Genomic DNA, 15313 nt, shown 5'->3' on the forward strand with positions numbered 1-15313 from the left:
AGACACATATCCCGCTATTTTAAACTTTGGGTGCTCTTGAGCATTGAGTCTTGATCTCCGAGGTGAAACCCTAGGCCTAATTTTTTTGGTTGTACCTGATATTGATGGATCTGTAGACGTTTTATTGCTAAATGCCATTTTTTAAAGTTTGCACAAACTTTCTTTAGAGCGAAAACTCAAAATCCAACTTTAATTAAATTCTGACAATAGTGGCGATTGTGCACGATTCCCTTCATGGAAGCATGGTTTTTGGAGAGCCCTTTTGAAGTCCATGTGGTGCCAATGGTGGTGGTTGTTCCTGACGCGGGAGACTCTATTCACCTCTACATGACATTTTTCTTTCCACATTCTCTACCTATACTTTTGGCTGTGTGGATCCTTGATGCCTCGTCTAGCTCTTGACATTATCTTGTTCTAGAGAACGGGTGTAATTCGTATCCGCTGGTACTTATATGTTTATTTATCAAAAACATATTGCGTGCTAAAAATAAAATTCATTATATGGTAATTAAAAACTTGAAACCTGAAATAAAAATATGCCTATGTTAAAAGTCTCACCTTTTAGTTCTAGCATAAGTCTAAAGATGCCAAAGTCTTTGCCATGTCTATATTGCGGATGTATTTGTGTGAAAATGTTAGTAAAACATGCACCTCTTGTTTCATAACAAGTTGTATTGCAAAGTCTCTTTGAAAACTTGCTCGCGAAGATATGGAGTATGTAGTGTGGAATCATTACTTTCCATTTGATTTCACTGGTTTACCTTATGACTATAAGTTTCTAACATCTCGTTTTATTTACAATTTTGTTGTTTTGTAATATGCATGTTATGTGTCGCTATACATGATTCATTTTCATAGTGTAAGTAAATATAGTTTACCTGTGTAGGACGATATATAAGTCATCGATTGTGTACAAGCTAGTACTTGGTCAACATTTTCCGGTAATTAAGTCGCACCATAGAGCAATCCAGTCCTTCGCTAGACGTAGTTCCATATCAAGAGTCAATTAAGAATTCAAACACGAGGTAGAGAAGCGAGAGGATGCAAAGCAACTTTATTGTGCCGGTAAGGGGGGTGGACTGAGCATTGGACTTTAATAGCGCAGGCGCATGTTTGGTAGGCTTGCATGCCCATTTGCAAAATGTAGGGTATTCATCCACATGGGTGTCGGTGGTCGGTGGCAATTTGGAAATGTTATAATTTATAAGCACCAATGATTTAACCAAGGAATATAAGTTTCTATTTTTGAAGAAGTAAATTGTTATAAACTTACCAAAGTGTAGCAAATGAACCAAACCACGTCTTTATTTGATCAAAACATGTTGCCACACATTATTTTCCGTCTTGACAAGAAACTTACTTTTGGGTGTCCGATAAAACAAATTGAGTGTGTATATAGTGATGCAAAATATAGCTAGCTCATGTTCTATAAATTTATTTCTAAATGTGAATATTTGAAAAAAAAAGTCTCTCAAAAGGTTTATCTCATCCCAATCCATTTTCATGTTTAGAATATTTATCTCTGCAAGGGTTTCATGGTACATGTCACATAAACTAGAAGGCGATTGCGCAAATTTGCGCAGCTAGAGAAACTTATTTATTTATATTTAAAAGTATTTTGAAATTTTAGATACCTCTTGGTTTCCAAATAAACTTCAACTATCAACAAAATTTAATCCTCTTACAAGGTGTGCTAAAAAGTAAACGTCATTTTGGGTAATAAAAAGTAAACATGGAATAAAAATATGACTAGTAGATGAAAAATCCCATGTTCTAATTCTGGCGTAAGTCTAAATATGTGGAAGTCATTGTGATGTCTTCATGCATTTGTGTCAACGTTTTAGTTATGAATACATCAGTTGTTCCAGGAAAAGGTTGTGTTACTAAGTCTCTTGGTAAACTTGTCATAGAGAATGTGTATAGTATGTAATGGTTGATATCTTTAGCTTCGTTGGATACTAGTTTCTCTTATGGCGGAAAATCACTTCGGAGCTCGGGTGTCATGGAACCCATTTCAAATTTTCAAAACATGATTTTAAAGTTTATTTTTTTTGATAATTATGTACTCTACCAACACAAAAAATCTAACTCAAAATACCTTATATTCTAGGCTTTAAAAAGGACAAAACGTGACAAATTCTGGACGTTTGAAGATTTGCACTGTTCACTATTTTAGATGTTAGATTTTATTACTTTTGTGCAGCCCAAAATAATGGGTATTTCGAGGTGAGATATTTCCGTGTTAGTTCCCGACATTTACAACTTTTGATCTGAACTTTTAAAACTTCAAGTCGCCTTTTTGTTGAACCGTTGAAAAAAACGAGATCCTTGTATCTCGTGAACCAAAAATCCGTGCTTCTCTTATGGGTCCGAGTTCTTATACTATTACTACAACCTTTGTTCGCTAATATAAGACTTTTTCAAAATCTAGGTTTCCAAAACATCTTAATTCTATTAGTGGAGCATTATTATTATGCAATATACATGCCATATGTTGTTCTCTATAATAATTTATATTTTTAGTACATATATATATGAGTGTGGCGTTTTGCAGGCCGAGCAACATGTAGCTCTTTATTTTAAAAGACTCAAAATTCCTATTTCAAACCTTCAAAAAATTCTGAAAAAAAATCCTAGTGGTAGCCAATGATGTATGCTATAATGGTGTAAACTCTTAATGCAAACTGATTTGTATTCTAAACTACACAAAATTGATAAAATCTGACAAAATTAATAATCTTGAATTGTGTTGTCTATAAAATTTATCAGAATTTGTTATTTTTTTGTAAGCTAGAATATAAAGTAATTTGTATTGAGATTTTACACTATTATAGCTATGTCTAGAATCTATCTATAGCAGTAGGTTGATTATTGCAGCTAACCGATCGTACGGGTGGACCTCAACATCTCGGTTGGCGCTACAGAATGAGAACACAAGGTTGAAGGGGATCTAGCTAGTAGCTGCGTAGACTTGATTTATTGCAGACACACATCACCCATGTGTCAGTGCCGTATGAATTACAGGACTTAATCAATTAGTGTAAGCATACGATTGAACTGGTGGATTGGGTTTTCTTTTTACTCATGCAAACCAGCATATGCGTATACCCTCGGCTGGTAAAAATCAACCAAAAATACTCATTCATTCTATCGTCATTCGCCGATACATAGGCTATTGATTCCATACTAGCTTCGCGTCCCTCTAAACTGCATCCGGCAAATACGCTGAATTGAACGTTTGGGAGTGCCGCCGCGTGGTGTGGTTTTTGGGGCGTGTCAGTCGCGTCCTCCAAATAAAAATATTAAAAAATTAAATTAAATATAAAATACTCAAATTTATTCAAAATTATTATATATTACAAGGATATGAATGAAATTCAACAAAATTGAAACATAAAAATAAACTAACGACGACGTCTGAAGCGGTTGTAGTACTGGAATAATTTGTAGTCGTCGTCGGTCACAACGTTCTGCTTGCCGCGAGGGTCAGCGGGCTCCTCCTTCGCCGCACCGCTGGGGCTAGCTTCGCCATCGTCGCGCGTGAGATCGACAAGCGGCATGCCGCTCTCGGCGATGGACAGGGGCGATCGCATCCTCCATGCTCCCCGCCCAGGCGCTATGGTCGTTCAACGACGACATGTACATGGTGTTGTATCCCACCAATGTCTTCGGGGTCGTCACTTCTTGAGAGTAGTCGCTGCTTAAGGAAGAGAGTCGCCACCTCATCGTCGACGTCCTCCTCCTCCTCCTCCTCCTTCACCTCTGGGTTTGGTCAGAGAAAACCGGTGCGCTGATGTTGTTGTGGCGCCGGCTCGTGGATCGTAATGCCTCCGCTGCCACATCTGCGTCGGGGTGCCCCCAGAGTCTAGTACTCCTCATTCACCTCACGCTTCAGCACAATTAGGGGAGACACGGTACAAGGAGGAAAGCGTCGAGTGTGTTGGCCCTAACGACGATGAGTGGGAGGAGGACGAACGCGAGGTTGTCCCTCTCGAAAGCCAACGCGATGGCAACGGCGGCGGAGATGGCTTCATCTCCAGCTTGGGGGCGCCGTTGCCTTGATCGTCGATGACGACGGAGATGGACCTTTCTCTGTTCCACGAAGTGAGCGGCCCGATGAGGCCGTCTGTGCTGCGTAGTTCTTCTTTTGGGCAAACGTTGAAGAAGTCTGCCCAACACCCGTCATTGTCGGTGGCGGGCAAGGTGGGTTCGACGTGCTCCTCTTGGCTTAGTCAGCGCCGCTGGGCCCTGGTATTGTTGCACCAACGATTAGTACCTACCGCGGGCGCATGCCGGAGGCAGGTCCCATTGACGGCCATCTTCCGGTCGCCGCAACTTGGCACACGCATGTCCGGCGGCATAGGGTACCGTGCCGCCTACATCGCCCATGCCTCTGCAACGGTGATGTTGCCGCACCCGAATTCGTTGGCAGCAAGAACACTCCGGCGGCTAGACATGGTGGAGGCGGGTGCAATCTAGGGGACCGCGAGGTTGGGGAGCGGCGCGAACGGTGAGTAATCGTCGACAGGGAGGTTTGTCCTTTTATACAGCGATGACGGGCGCAATAACACCGGCCAGAGGGCCTCGCGACCATGTGCGACGAGACGTCTCGCTGCCCCCCCCCAGCATCAGGGATGGGCTCAAAGCGTCAGACAAGAGCTTTAGGATGTTCAGCATGCTCAAAATCACTTCAGGGGAGGTTTTGAGAGACGCGACTAAAAATACTCTAAGGACTTCAAGTTAACGAGAGTGCTATGGTAAAATCATTTCCAGTTTAAAGGAAAGAAAGCAAAGCACAATGAAACAAGGCCGCTGAGAAAACATAACCCAGCACACTACTTATGTTTACAATCATCTAGTTTTGTGATGGTAAATCCAAAATAATCATCTCACGGTTCATGAAGTATATCTTGTGGCCGACAGGAAGCAGATCCACGGAACATGGCGACATGTGATCAATGCGGTGTGGCTGTCAAATTTATTTTGTGATGGTTGACAGAAAACGGAGTACTATACACAGCGACATTTGACCGGTGATGTGTGGCTATCAAAATTTTATTTTGGGAGATTTATTCATCGGACTAAAACATTTAGGTGTGTAGTATAGGGTCTGATTGGGCTGTTTAAACTAACTAGGAAAATTGCCCGTGATATATCATCCATGGTTATTGTGAATTTACGCATAACATCAAAAACCGTTGGCATCGCTTGGAGCAGAAATGTGTCTCCACCATCCGTTGTCGACAAAAGCTCAGTCGTTTATTGAATAACATCATTGCGCTAAATCTTGGATTCTACGTCCAGTTAAGGTATTGTTAGTTCCTTACTTAGCAGCTGCTACCTGTTTGTTTTCTTCAGTTTTGTTAGACCCATTCACAGCACTCCCGATCTCTCTTTTGCTCTGAATAATATTCCGTGTGTATTGGTTTGGGCAGACGCATGTTTATGTAGTTCAAGAGGAAAATCAGGTTAGTCCACTGAACATAAGCATGTCATTACTTAAATTGATGTGCAAGGAAATATCACAATCCCTGGATTTGATGGTTATATCTAAAGAGAGTCAGATCCACTGCTCCAAGAAAAAAAGGATGGATTTCTTGCAGATACGCAAGCTGCCTGTCATAGCAGTTCTTGATGTAGTATCATAGGTATCTCGAAAAGTCCCAGTTGAACCTACGTGCCTAAGGTATAGTCCGATGTTGGGCCTGTTTGGTTTTATTGACAGGCTGGAGGCGGTGCGCGCGTGAGGTTAGCCACGGACGAAGCGATGAAGGAACGGTTTTTACCTGCGTCCGGTTTCTCTACCACTACATCAGGTATCAAGATTGCCGGCACTTTTAGAAAAATACCATCAGTTGTATTTTCAAGCACTTACAGAAATGCCGCTATTAACTATTCCAGGCACATTTGAAAATGATGCTATTAACTATTCCAGGCACTTTTAAAAATGCCGCGAAATACTTTTGCCAGCACTTCTTGAAGATGCCGTGGAATCTTTTTACCGGCATTTTTTCGAAAATGCCGCATTGCCGGCACTTTTCTAGATATGCCTCAATTGCTTTTTCAGGCTTTTAATTCTAGTGCCCCTGATTATTTTCTTAGGCATTTGCAAAGTTGCTATACTACATTGCATGTTACTTCACAAGGTACATCTACTATACTACACCAATTTTTGTACTCCGTAACTAATAAGCAGTACATATCAGCATTATTTTTCATAAATTTGATCAGGAGTATTAGGGACACGGCGAACCTAATCTTAAACCATTTGGGCTAACACAATATACCTCTTTAATTCAGCATGCATTCAGTCACTGAAAGAGAATACTATATTTTTATATACAGGGGATTATGAAATCCCATCACAGAAACCCTAGCTGATGCAACAAGGCTGAACCGCAGATGCTAAGGCCCATCATATCTTGTACAAAATGAGCCTGCTGCTGATAAATTTCTACTGGGCTGGTTCCAGATGAGGTGAGGCAGGAATTTCAGGTGACACAGTGAACTGCATCGTCCCATTCGGATGGAGAATGATTGTCACTTCTGTTGGTAATAGCATTGCTTCTTCCTGTTCACCAAACAATGTAGACCGTTAATAACCATATTTAAAACAAGGACAGCCAGGAGTTTCCACTGGTGTTGACTATTAAAAAGAAAAAGAAGTGCATAGTATTCCAGTTTCAAACCTATGCAATTGGCGGGTACTGAACTACTCGTAAGCTAACCAGCTAGGTAACATTTTTCTTCCCTGACATAGCAACATCAAGTATGTTTGGATGGTGGCCAAAACTCACCTTGCCAAATTTTTGGCTATGACAAAAAAACTGCTCGTTGTTTGGATGGTTGCCAAATTTTTGGTATGCCAATGGTTCTTTGCCAATTCATGGGAAACTAAAAGCTCAACCAAAGTTTTGGCCAGCCAAATATTTGGTACGAAGCCAAACATGCCAGATATAATGTCTGATTAGTAAGGATCAAACCACACCAGTCCCAACTTCGAAGTAGAGTATGTGCGTAGTCAAAGGAACACTAGTAAATACTTGTCCACGTGATTTTATAAATACTAAAAAATCAAAGCTTCATTTATGAAGCTTCTATAGAACAAAAACATTTGCATCAGCCACCAACCTGTCTTTGTCTTTGACGCTGCATGATACTAATATCCCAAGCCATGATGTAGCATGGTAGAAGAAATCCAGCCGCCCACAAAAGGAATAACTGTCAAAGATCAACAATTAGACAAATGTACAGCGAAGGACTAAACACACGGCATCACATGTGAACCAAATGCTAGCCACAAAGATTAGAACTAGTCTAAATGATAACATCAACATGCAATAGTAAGTAGTCCATTAAAATTCTAATATATACCGAGAAAATAGCAGAAGCATCATCTTCATCATCGCTACTAGTGATGGTTAGTGTGTGCCTCAAGAGCAAAAGAGCCATTAGCTGGATAAACAGAGCAAGGACATATCAACTATCACCCTATATAACATTGTGCCAATGCAACATTAATAAAAGGAAGAACAACGTACTGAACATTACAAAGAAATAAGCAAGAAAAAAATTATGAAGTGCACATGTTATAACTGCAGCTTGTATACCTTTCTTATCTGTTGAATCCTCTCTACATTATGAAGTGCACATGTTATAACTTATAACAGGTTATCAAAATACACCAGGTCAACTTCTTAAATTTGTATCATAAATTGCTTAAGTTATTCCACGATTCCAAATTGCAAAGCTAGACCATCTCATCGCCACAATATGGTTAACAAACTATGATAAAGTTTTAAGGGATTTAAGGAATTGTTGCCATGACCATTAAATCGAACATAATGAGATTTCTTATGTTGCAGTAGTAACAATGCAGATTTCAATAATATTTAACAGCCTGATCGATGGAAGACACTCACATCAGCAGGACTGATTTTATTCTTACCATAATGAGTGCAAGTGAAAGAACTAGTAATACAAGACCAGCAACAAAATCTACATCATCAAAAAGTATGCCACATCCATGTTTTGTGAGCTACTATAAGAAATTTTAGCGAAAGAATAAATATATGATTAAGCTAGATAACATCGCATTGTATTCTGGCTATATAAATAAATTGTAATGAAATAATATTATATTAGCAAAAAATGGCATAATATAAACAATGTATACTACTTGTTTTACATAGTTTTTAACCTACAAACATAGATTATGACCCAGAAGTGATCTTACGCCTTCTCACTTTCTAATAAGCAGGATAATTTTAAATTGTCACGTATCATGCCATAAAAGGAACATGTGCTTCTACTCAGGTAAGTGCTAATATTTGTACAATTTCTACTAGATGATTGGCTCAATAGCCAATAGCGTAACATGGGAACTTGCTTCATCAATCAAGTCAATAGCCTTATCCGGGAGGAAGCGGTCACTGTAGATGCAGCAACAGTAACATGTTCGAATCAGATGATTGACTACTGCCAACAAATTAAATAGGTGGAAAACATACACTGCCCATATCTACTAACTATAACTAAGGTTTCTCTTCCACGAGGGATCCTAACGACCATGCATATGTAGAGTCAATCAAGTGTCAAGCATAATACAAATTTTACATTCCAGACTTTTTGTAATTTAATTACAATTTTACATTCCACTCAAACAAGGATCTAAAATTTGAACAAACTCCTAAAGGAGACCACCCTATCTCTTTGGTTGTGACCAAAACTAATAAGTACAGATGCAGCAGACTATATTTTGGGTGTGCAAACTGTGAATACATGCCACACACGCACACGAGAGAAACAGAGGGATGTTCCCAATTGTTAAGCTTATTTTCAGTAGCAAGGACCATCAAATTTTATTTAAATATCAATGGATCTTAGGATTATATCACGCCATCCTAGATTCCCGTCACACTATCTCAGAGTATCGGAGATGCACCAATCAAGTTCATATAGTCAGGAGAAAAAAGCATCATGATATAGTCTAGAAACAAACTGGGAGCTAGCTAGGAAAACAGGAAAAACGACTAACTCCTAACTTGTCTGACGAAACTGACAGTGTCAAACAAGCAACATATACACGCAATGTTCTGAACATGAAAAGAAATCCACCAGACGAACCGATTATCTGAAGATGCGGGGATGAGAGGTCTCACCGCGGGTGCGTCGGAGGGCAGGCAGGCAGGAGATGAGCCAGTCTGCTTCAACGGAGGAGGACGCGAGGAGGAGAGTGCCCTGCCGTGGATGGCGATTATTCATGTTTGGCTGAATAAGCTCACCGGCATAGGCAATATCACAAACACATACTGAGCACCAATTATCCAGATACTACATTTGAAGTCAATTCCAAACACTTGGCAGTAGCAGCTAGATTAAACACAGCGGGTCGATGGGGAGAAGACCACGCACCTCAAACAGCACGACTCGTCGAAGATGTGGCCGCACGGTTGTTCTGCACCTGCCTCGGTGAGCAGCGCCCATCGAGAGGGCCCCATCTAGCAGTTTCTGCCGAGGGGCCTGCCACCACGGCCGAAGCTGCGAAGGGGCTGATCCGCGAGGTGGCGGAGGACCACGACGAGGGGGATCCTTTCCCCTGGTTTCCACCTAGGGCCGCCCGACCACCCGCGGCCGGAGGACGACGGAGAGGTTGCGCAGAGGACGGGGGCCGATGATCCTGACGCGGTCAGCGGAGGACCCGCGGTGGTGGTGGGCGGGCACGCCCTGGCCACCTTCCTTCCCTCCTACTCCCTCCGTCCACAAATAAGTGTACGTGCGGGGTTTTCAAGATACATTATGAAGTGAAGTAAAAAATGCATTGGAAAGGTGCATCTCCCCTCTTTAATTAGTTCACCTCCAATAAGCTAAGTGATTGTAGAAAAGAAGGAGAACATATGCTCAATATTATTGGATTTGATTTCCGTGCGATAAAAGAGAAGCAATTAAAGTGCATTAGGAAGATAGGAGTACACTCTTTTGTGAACAAAGTTTAGGACTAGATGTTCACTTATTTGTGGACGGAGGGAGTATGTTCGGCAGAGGACCAGCGATGGTGGCGGGCGGGCACGCCGCCTCCCTTCCATTCCGCGGTCGCCGGAGCCCGCGGTGGTGGCAGACGGGGTTGGGGGCGGTGTAGGGGAGTGGAAGCCGCCCACCACCACCGCGGGAGTAACCATTTTGTGATCTGAACGGTGTATGGAGACGTGCGTGTGATAAAGTTGTACTAGTACTTTTTTTTGCACTAATGTAAGAGCGAGCAGTGCCAAAATCATGTCAGAAACTTGAGCGCTGCTATGAACCTGTGGATGAGAAAAAAATTCAACTACGCTCTGACAAGTGACAGACGTATCCATTGATTGATATGAGAAATTCCGAGTGCGACCGCACCAGGTCCTGACACATTGGGCTGTCAACGCGCGAAGTAGATATTATATATGGGCCGCCGCACGGAAGATGTTTTGTGCGGCGCTGCCGTGTAGGGCAGTCCTTCAATAATAACGCCGCGCATCAAACTTACCGGCACTTCTCCACATCGCCCGCGCACCACTATCGGCAACTGCCGCTAAGCATCAACATTTAATGGCACTTTGCTAAATCGCCCGTAATTACTGCATTATTAGAGGCACTTGTTATAAACTGCAGTGCAAAATTATTATGGAAAATGGCTGCGAGCGACGTAACCTCCGGGTCGGGAGTCGTTGGATGCTCTGCATCGTGTGGTTATCCTCCTTCCCGCGCGACACGTTTCCAGGGAGGATCCACCAACCGCACCATCTCCTCCTTTCTACCTTATCCTTTCTCTTTCCTTTTTTCTGCCGGCAATGGAGCTACCGATGGGGAGCAGAGGAGGCCGGCCATGGGGTCTACGCGAGCTCGGACTGCTGCGCCCAAGCCACGCGCCGCCGCCCCCCAGCCACGCTCGGGGCGCCGTCGGCCATGGGGCCTCCCGCACGGGCTCGGATACCTCGCCCCACCCACGCGCTGCCGCCCCCAAGGCACGCTGCGCCCAAGCCGCTCCGCCGCCGTCCCCAGCCACGCTCGGGGTACCGTCGCGCCGCCAAGATGTGCGGCCATGGAGCTGCGAGGTCCACCTCTCCCCGTCGTCGGCCGTTGAGACACGCAGTGGCACCAAGGCGGGAGATCCGTCGTGGACCTCCTCTACCTCCCATGAGGCCGGCCAGGGAGCCTCCCGCACGAGCTCCGGCCGCCGCGCCCAGCCACGTGCCGCCGCTGCTGCTTGCGGTGGGCGAACGTGCTGCCTGCGGCCAGCGTAGTTGCTACCTCACATCGATGCTTCCATCGGCGGGCTCCACTGCCAATTGCGGTGGGTGGAGGTGCTGCAGAGCTGCCTATAGCGGGAGCCACTGCTACTTTGCGGTGGGGGGAGGTGCTACCACTGGCGGGCGCCACTGCTGCTTGCGGTGGGAGGAGGTGTAGCCTGTGGCGGCGCCTTTGCTACCTCACGTCGGCGGCGTGGTACTACCAATGGCCACCGTTGCTGTGCGCCGTGGGCGTAGGTGCTGCCTACGGATGAGCGCCGTTGCTGACTCCCGCCGAAGGAGGTGCTGCTTGCCGTGAGCGCCCTTTGCTGCCATAGGTCCGCGAAGGAGCTGCCATAGGTGTGCAGAGGTGCTACCAAGGGGTCGACGTCGCCGGCGATGCTACGAGTCCGGTGTGGTGGTTCTACAAGAGAGGAGCACTGATGCTACCAGCGCGGGCGGCGGTGGCGTCGACAAGGACGGCGGTGCTGCTGGCGAGGGTGTGGCGCGGGCAGAGGTCTGCAAGTCGACCTCTCGCCGGCGTTGAACGCATATCTCCATATCTCCTGCTCCCGTGACGATGAGGCTGTGCAGATCCTATAGCATATTTGCCACTGTAGCATATAATTTTTGCTACCAAATCTCTGGCGAGGTCTTGAACAAGTTGTGGAGAATGTCTTTTGTGATATCGATTTTGCTACAATATCACAAAATTTGCTACATTTTTTATGCAGTTTTGCTCCAATTACTCCGGCGAAGTCTCTTGTGAGGTCTCATTGTTGTCTTCGATGATATTTTATTTTTGCTACAATAGCATTTCTTTTGGTACAAGGTCTCCGGCAAGGTCTCCGGCATTTTTTCCGATGATATTTGGGTTTTGCTACATTAGCATTTTTCTGCTACAATAGCATAATTTTTTTGCTACGAGGTCGCCGGAGACGCCCAGCAGTTTCCACTTATTATTAGCGGTAGTTTGCTAAAACGCCGGCGTGAGGTAGTGTACGAATCAAGCAAGAGGGTATGAAACGCAAACACACGTGACATGACAAGGGAAGAATGAGAGCATCTCCCGCCGCGTACACCAAAGTGTTTGGAGGATGTGTTTTGTTCGTGTCGCGTTTGGGGACGTCACCCCAACCGCGTCTCCAAAAACGCACCCCAAATAAATAAAAGTGCATGAAAATAAATGTTTTTCATTCAAATTTGGTTATATATTACTGATGACCCACAAGTATAGGGGGTGTATCGTAGTATCTTCGATAAGTAAGAATGTCGATCCCAACGAGGAGCAGAATGTGTTGACAAGCAGTTTCGATGAAGGATTCACTGTAAATGCTCACATACAAGTATTCAGGGGTTTTTGATGTAGCAGATGAATAAAGTACGAGTAAGTAAAGTGCGAGAGTAACAATTGCAGCGAGTGGCCCAATCCTTTTTAGCACAAAGGACAAGCCGGTTTGTTTACTTATAATGACCAAACGTTCTCGAGGACACACAGGATTTTAGTCTAGTGCTTTCGCGACATATGACTAATTAATCTTCATTGTTTTGATAAGTGTTGTGTGGGTGAACCTATGCTAATGTACCGCCCTTCCTAGGACTAATACATACTTGTGATTATACCCCTTGCAAGCATCCGCAACTACAAGAAAGTAATTAAGATAAATCTAACCACAGCCTTAAACTCTGAGATCCTGCTATCCCTCCTGCATCGATATACCAACGGGGGTTTAGGTTTCTGTCACTCCGGCAACCCCGCAATCGGCAAACGAGTACAAGATGCATTCCCCTAGGCCCATAAAGGTGAAGTGTCGTGTAGTCGACGTTCACACGACACCACTAGAAGAATAACACCACAACTTAAATATCATAACATTGAATATTACTCAACCATACTTCACTACTAACATTTAGACTTTACCCATGTCCTCAAGAACTAAACGAACTACTCACGAGACATCATATGGAACATGATCAGAGGTGATATGATGATGAATAACAATCTGAACATAAACCTTGGTCCAACGGTTTCACTCAATAGCATCAATAACAAGTAGAAATCAACACCGGGAGAGTTTCCCCTATCAAACAATCAAGATCAAACCCAAATTGCTACAGCAGTGACGATGTGCAGCGGTGGAGACGGCCGTGATGATGATGAAGATGATGATGATGGTGATGGAGATGATGTCCAGCTCGATGACGGTGACGATGGCGTCGATTTCCCCCTCCGGGAGGGAATTTCCCCGGCGGATCTCAGCCCGCCGGAGAGCTCTTTTCTCTCTGGTGTTCTCCGCCTCGCAGAGGCGGCTGTGACTCTTCGCGAGGTATCCCCTGGAGCTTAGGTCTTCTGGACGAAGAGGTTCGCGAAGAAAAGGAGGCGAGAGGGGGCTGTGGGCCCCCTCCTCACAGGGCGGCGCGGCCAGGCCTTGGGCCGCGCCGGCCTATGGGGTGGGCCCACCTCGGGTCCCCTCGGCTCCCCCTTCTGGCTCACTTCATCTTCTGGAAAACTAAGGTTTTTCGTATAATTTCCGTCAACTGTTGATCTTCCGAAATATTGCATTCTGACGACGCTTTTTCCAGCAGAATCCTGGCTCCGGTGTGCGATCCTCCAATAATCATGAAACATGCAAAATAGATGAAATAACATAAGTATTGTCTCCAAATATTAAATATATCAATGAATAATAGCAAATTATGATATAAAATAGTGATGCAAATTGGACGTATCAACTCCCCCCAAGCTTAGACTTCGCTTGTCCCCAAGCGAAACTGAACTCGGTAAACAGGACCGCATGTTTATGGAGTGAAGAGTCGATAAATAAAATACAGACAAGAAGCATCATATTCATTCACACAAGATATTCTAGTAAACAACTTCCTCATATAATTCAACTTGAAACAAGTATAAGGTAATCACAAATAGAGGTGCATAAGAAATCACAGTTGGTGATGGCAAACTTCGTTCTTGGTCAGAGAACAATTAACAGGTTATACTTATCTTATTGAGCAGCGCTCTCATGTTAAAGTTTATATGGCACAACTTGCATACTCAATCTTAATAATCTCCTCATGATCATTGATAACTTTCAAAGCTATATTCATTCAGATAAAACTTGTACTAAACAAGGAAGAATAAAAGACATGATGAAACAAATCACAATATAATAGTTTGATCACAACAACTCAAATGCTTGCTTAAGATGGAGGGAAATAGGTTTACTGACTCAATCATAAAGTAAAAGACAGGCCCTTTGCAGAGGGAAGCAGGGATTAAATCATGTGCTAGAGCTTTTTCAGTTTTGAAATCATATAAAGAGAATGAAAGTAACATTTTGAGAGGTGTTTGTTGTTGTCAACGACTGGTAGCGGGTACTCTAACCTCCTTGCCAGACAAACCTTCAAAGAGCGGCTCCCATTTTATTTTTGTGTGGCACTCCTTCCAACCTTTCTTTCACAAACCATGCCTAACCGAATCCTCGGGTGCCTGCCAACAATCTCATACCATGAAGGAGTGCCTTTTTATTTTAGTTTTATTATGATGACACTCCCCCCAACCTTTGCTTACACAAGCCATGGCTAACCGAATCCTTCGGGTGCCGTCCATCAATCACATACCATGGAGGAGTGTCTATTTAGGTTAATTAATTTAGGACTGGGAATCCCATTGCCAGCTCTTTTTGCAAAATTATTGGATAAGCGGATGAAGCCACTAGTCCATTGGTGAAAGTTGCCCAACAAGATTGAAAGATAAAACACCACATACTTCCTCATGAGCTATAAAACATTGACACAAATAAGAGATAGTAAATTTTGAATTATTTAAAGGTAGCACACGAAGTATTTACTTGGAATGGCAGGAAATACCATGTAGTAGGTAGGTATGGTGGACACAAATGGCATAGGTTTGGGTTGAGGTTTGGATGCACGAGAAGTATTCCCTCTCGATGTGTCTTTGGCTAGCAAGGTTAATTAGCAAGCATAAGAGTCGAGGGAAACAAACAAATATACATGTGATAGAAACAATCATGCATCTTCCTTGCAAGCACAAA

General features: G+C 43.7%; 1 protein-coding gene across 8 annotated transcripts; it reads right to left on the reverse strand.

Annotated features, from left to right (window-relative positions):
- Positions 1–6186: 6186 nt before the first annotated feature.
- On the reverse strand, positions 6187–9757 carry LOC127296222 (uncharacterized). Of its 8 annotated transcripts, none has more exons than XR_011743823.1 (5): positions 9415–9757; positions 9162–9240; positions 7375–7491; positions 7132–7221; positions 6187–6571 (listed from the first exon to the last, which is right to left on the reverse strand). XR_011743823.1 is itself a non-coding variant. In XM_051326256.1 (5 exons), the coding sequence occupies exons 1-5, from the start codon at positions 9498–9500 to the stop codon at positions 6455–6457; spliced, it is 453 nt and encodes a 150-aa protein (XP_051182216.1). In that variant the 5' UTR covers positions 9501–9757; the 3' UTR covers positions 6187–6454. The 8 variants fall into 8 exon arrangements, 2 of the variants coding, with proteins under 2 accessions (XP_051182216.1, XP_051182217.1); XR_007848335.1 differs by having other exon boundaries at positions 7375–7455; positions 9162–9270; XR_007848334.1 differs by having other exon boundaries at positions 9162–9270.
- Positions 9758–15313: the final 5556 nt, after the last annotated feature.

Source organism: Lolium perenne, chromosome 4 (assembly GCF_019359855.2).
Source record: "Lolium perenne isolate Kyuss_39 chromosome 4, Kyuss_2.0, whole genome shotgun sequence".
Classification (NCBI taxonomy): Eukaryota; Viridiplantae; Streptophyta; class Magnoliopsida; order Poales; family Poaceae; genus Lolium; species Lolium perenne.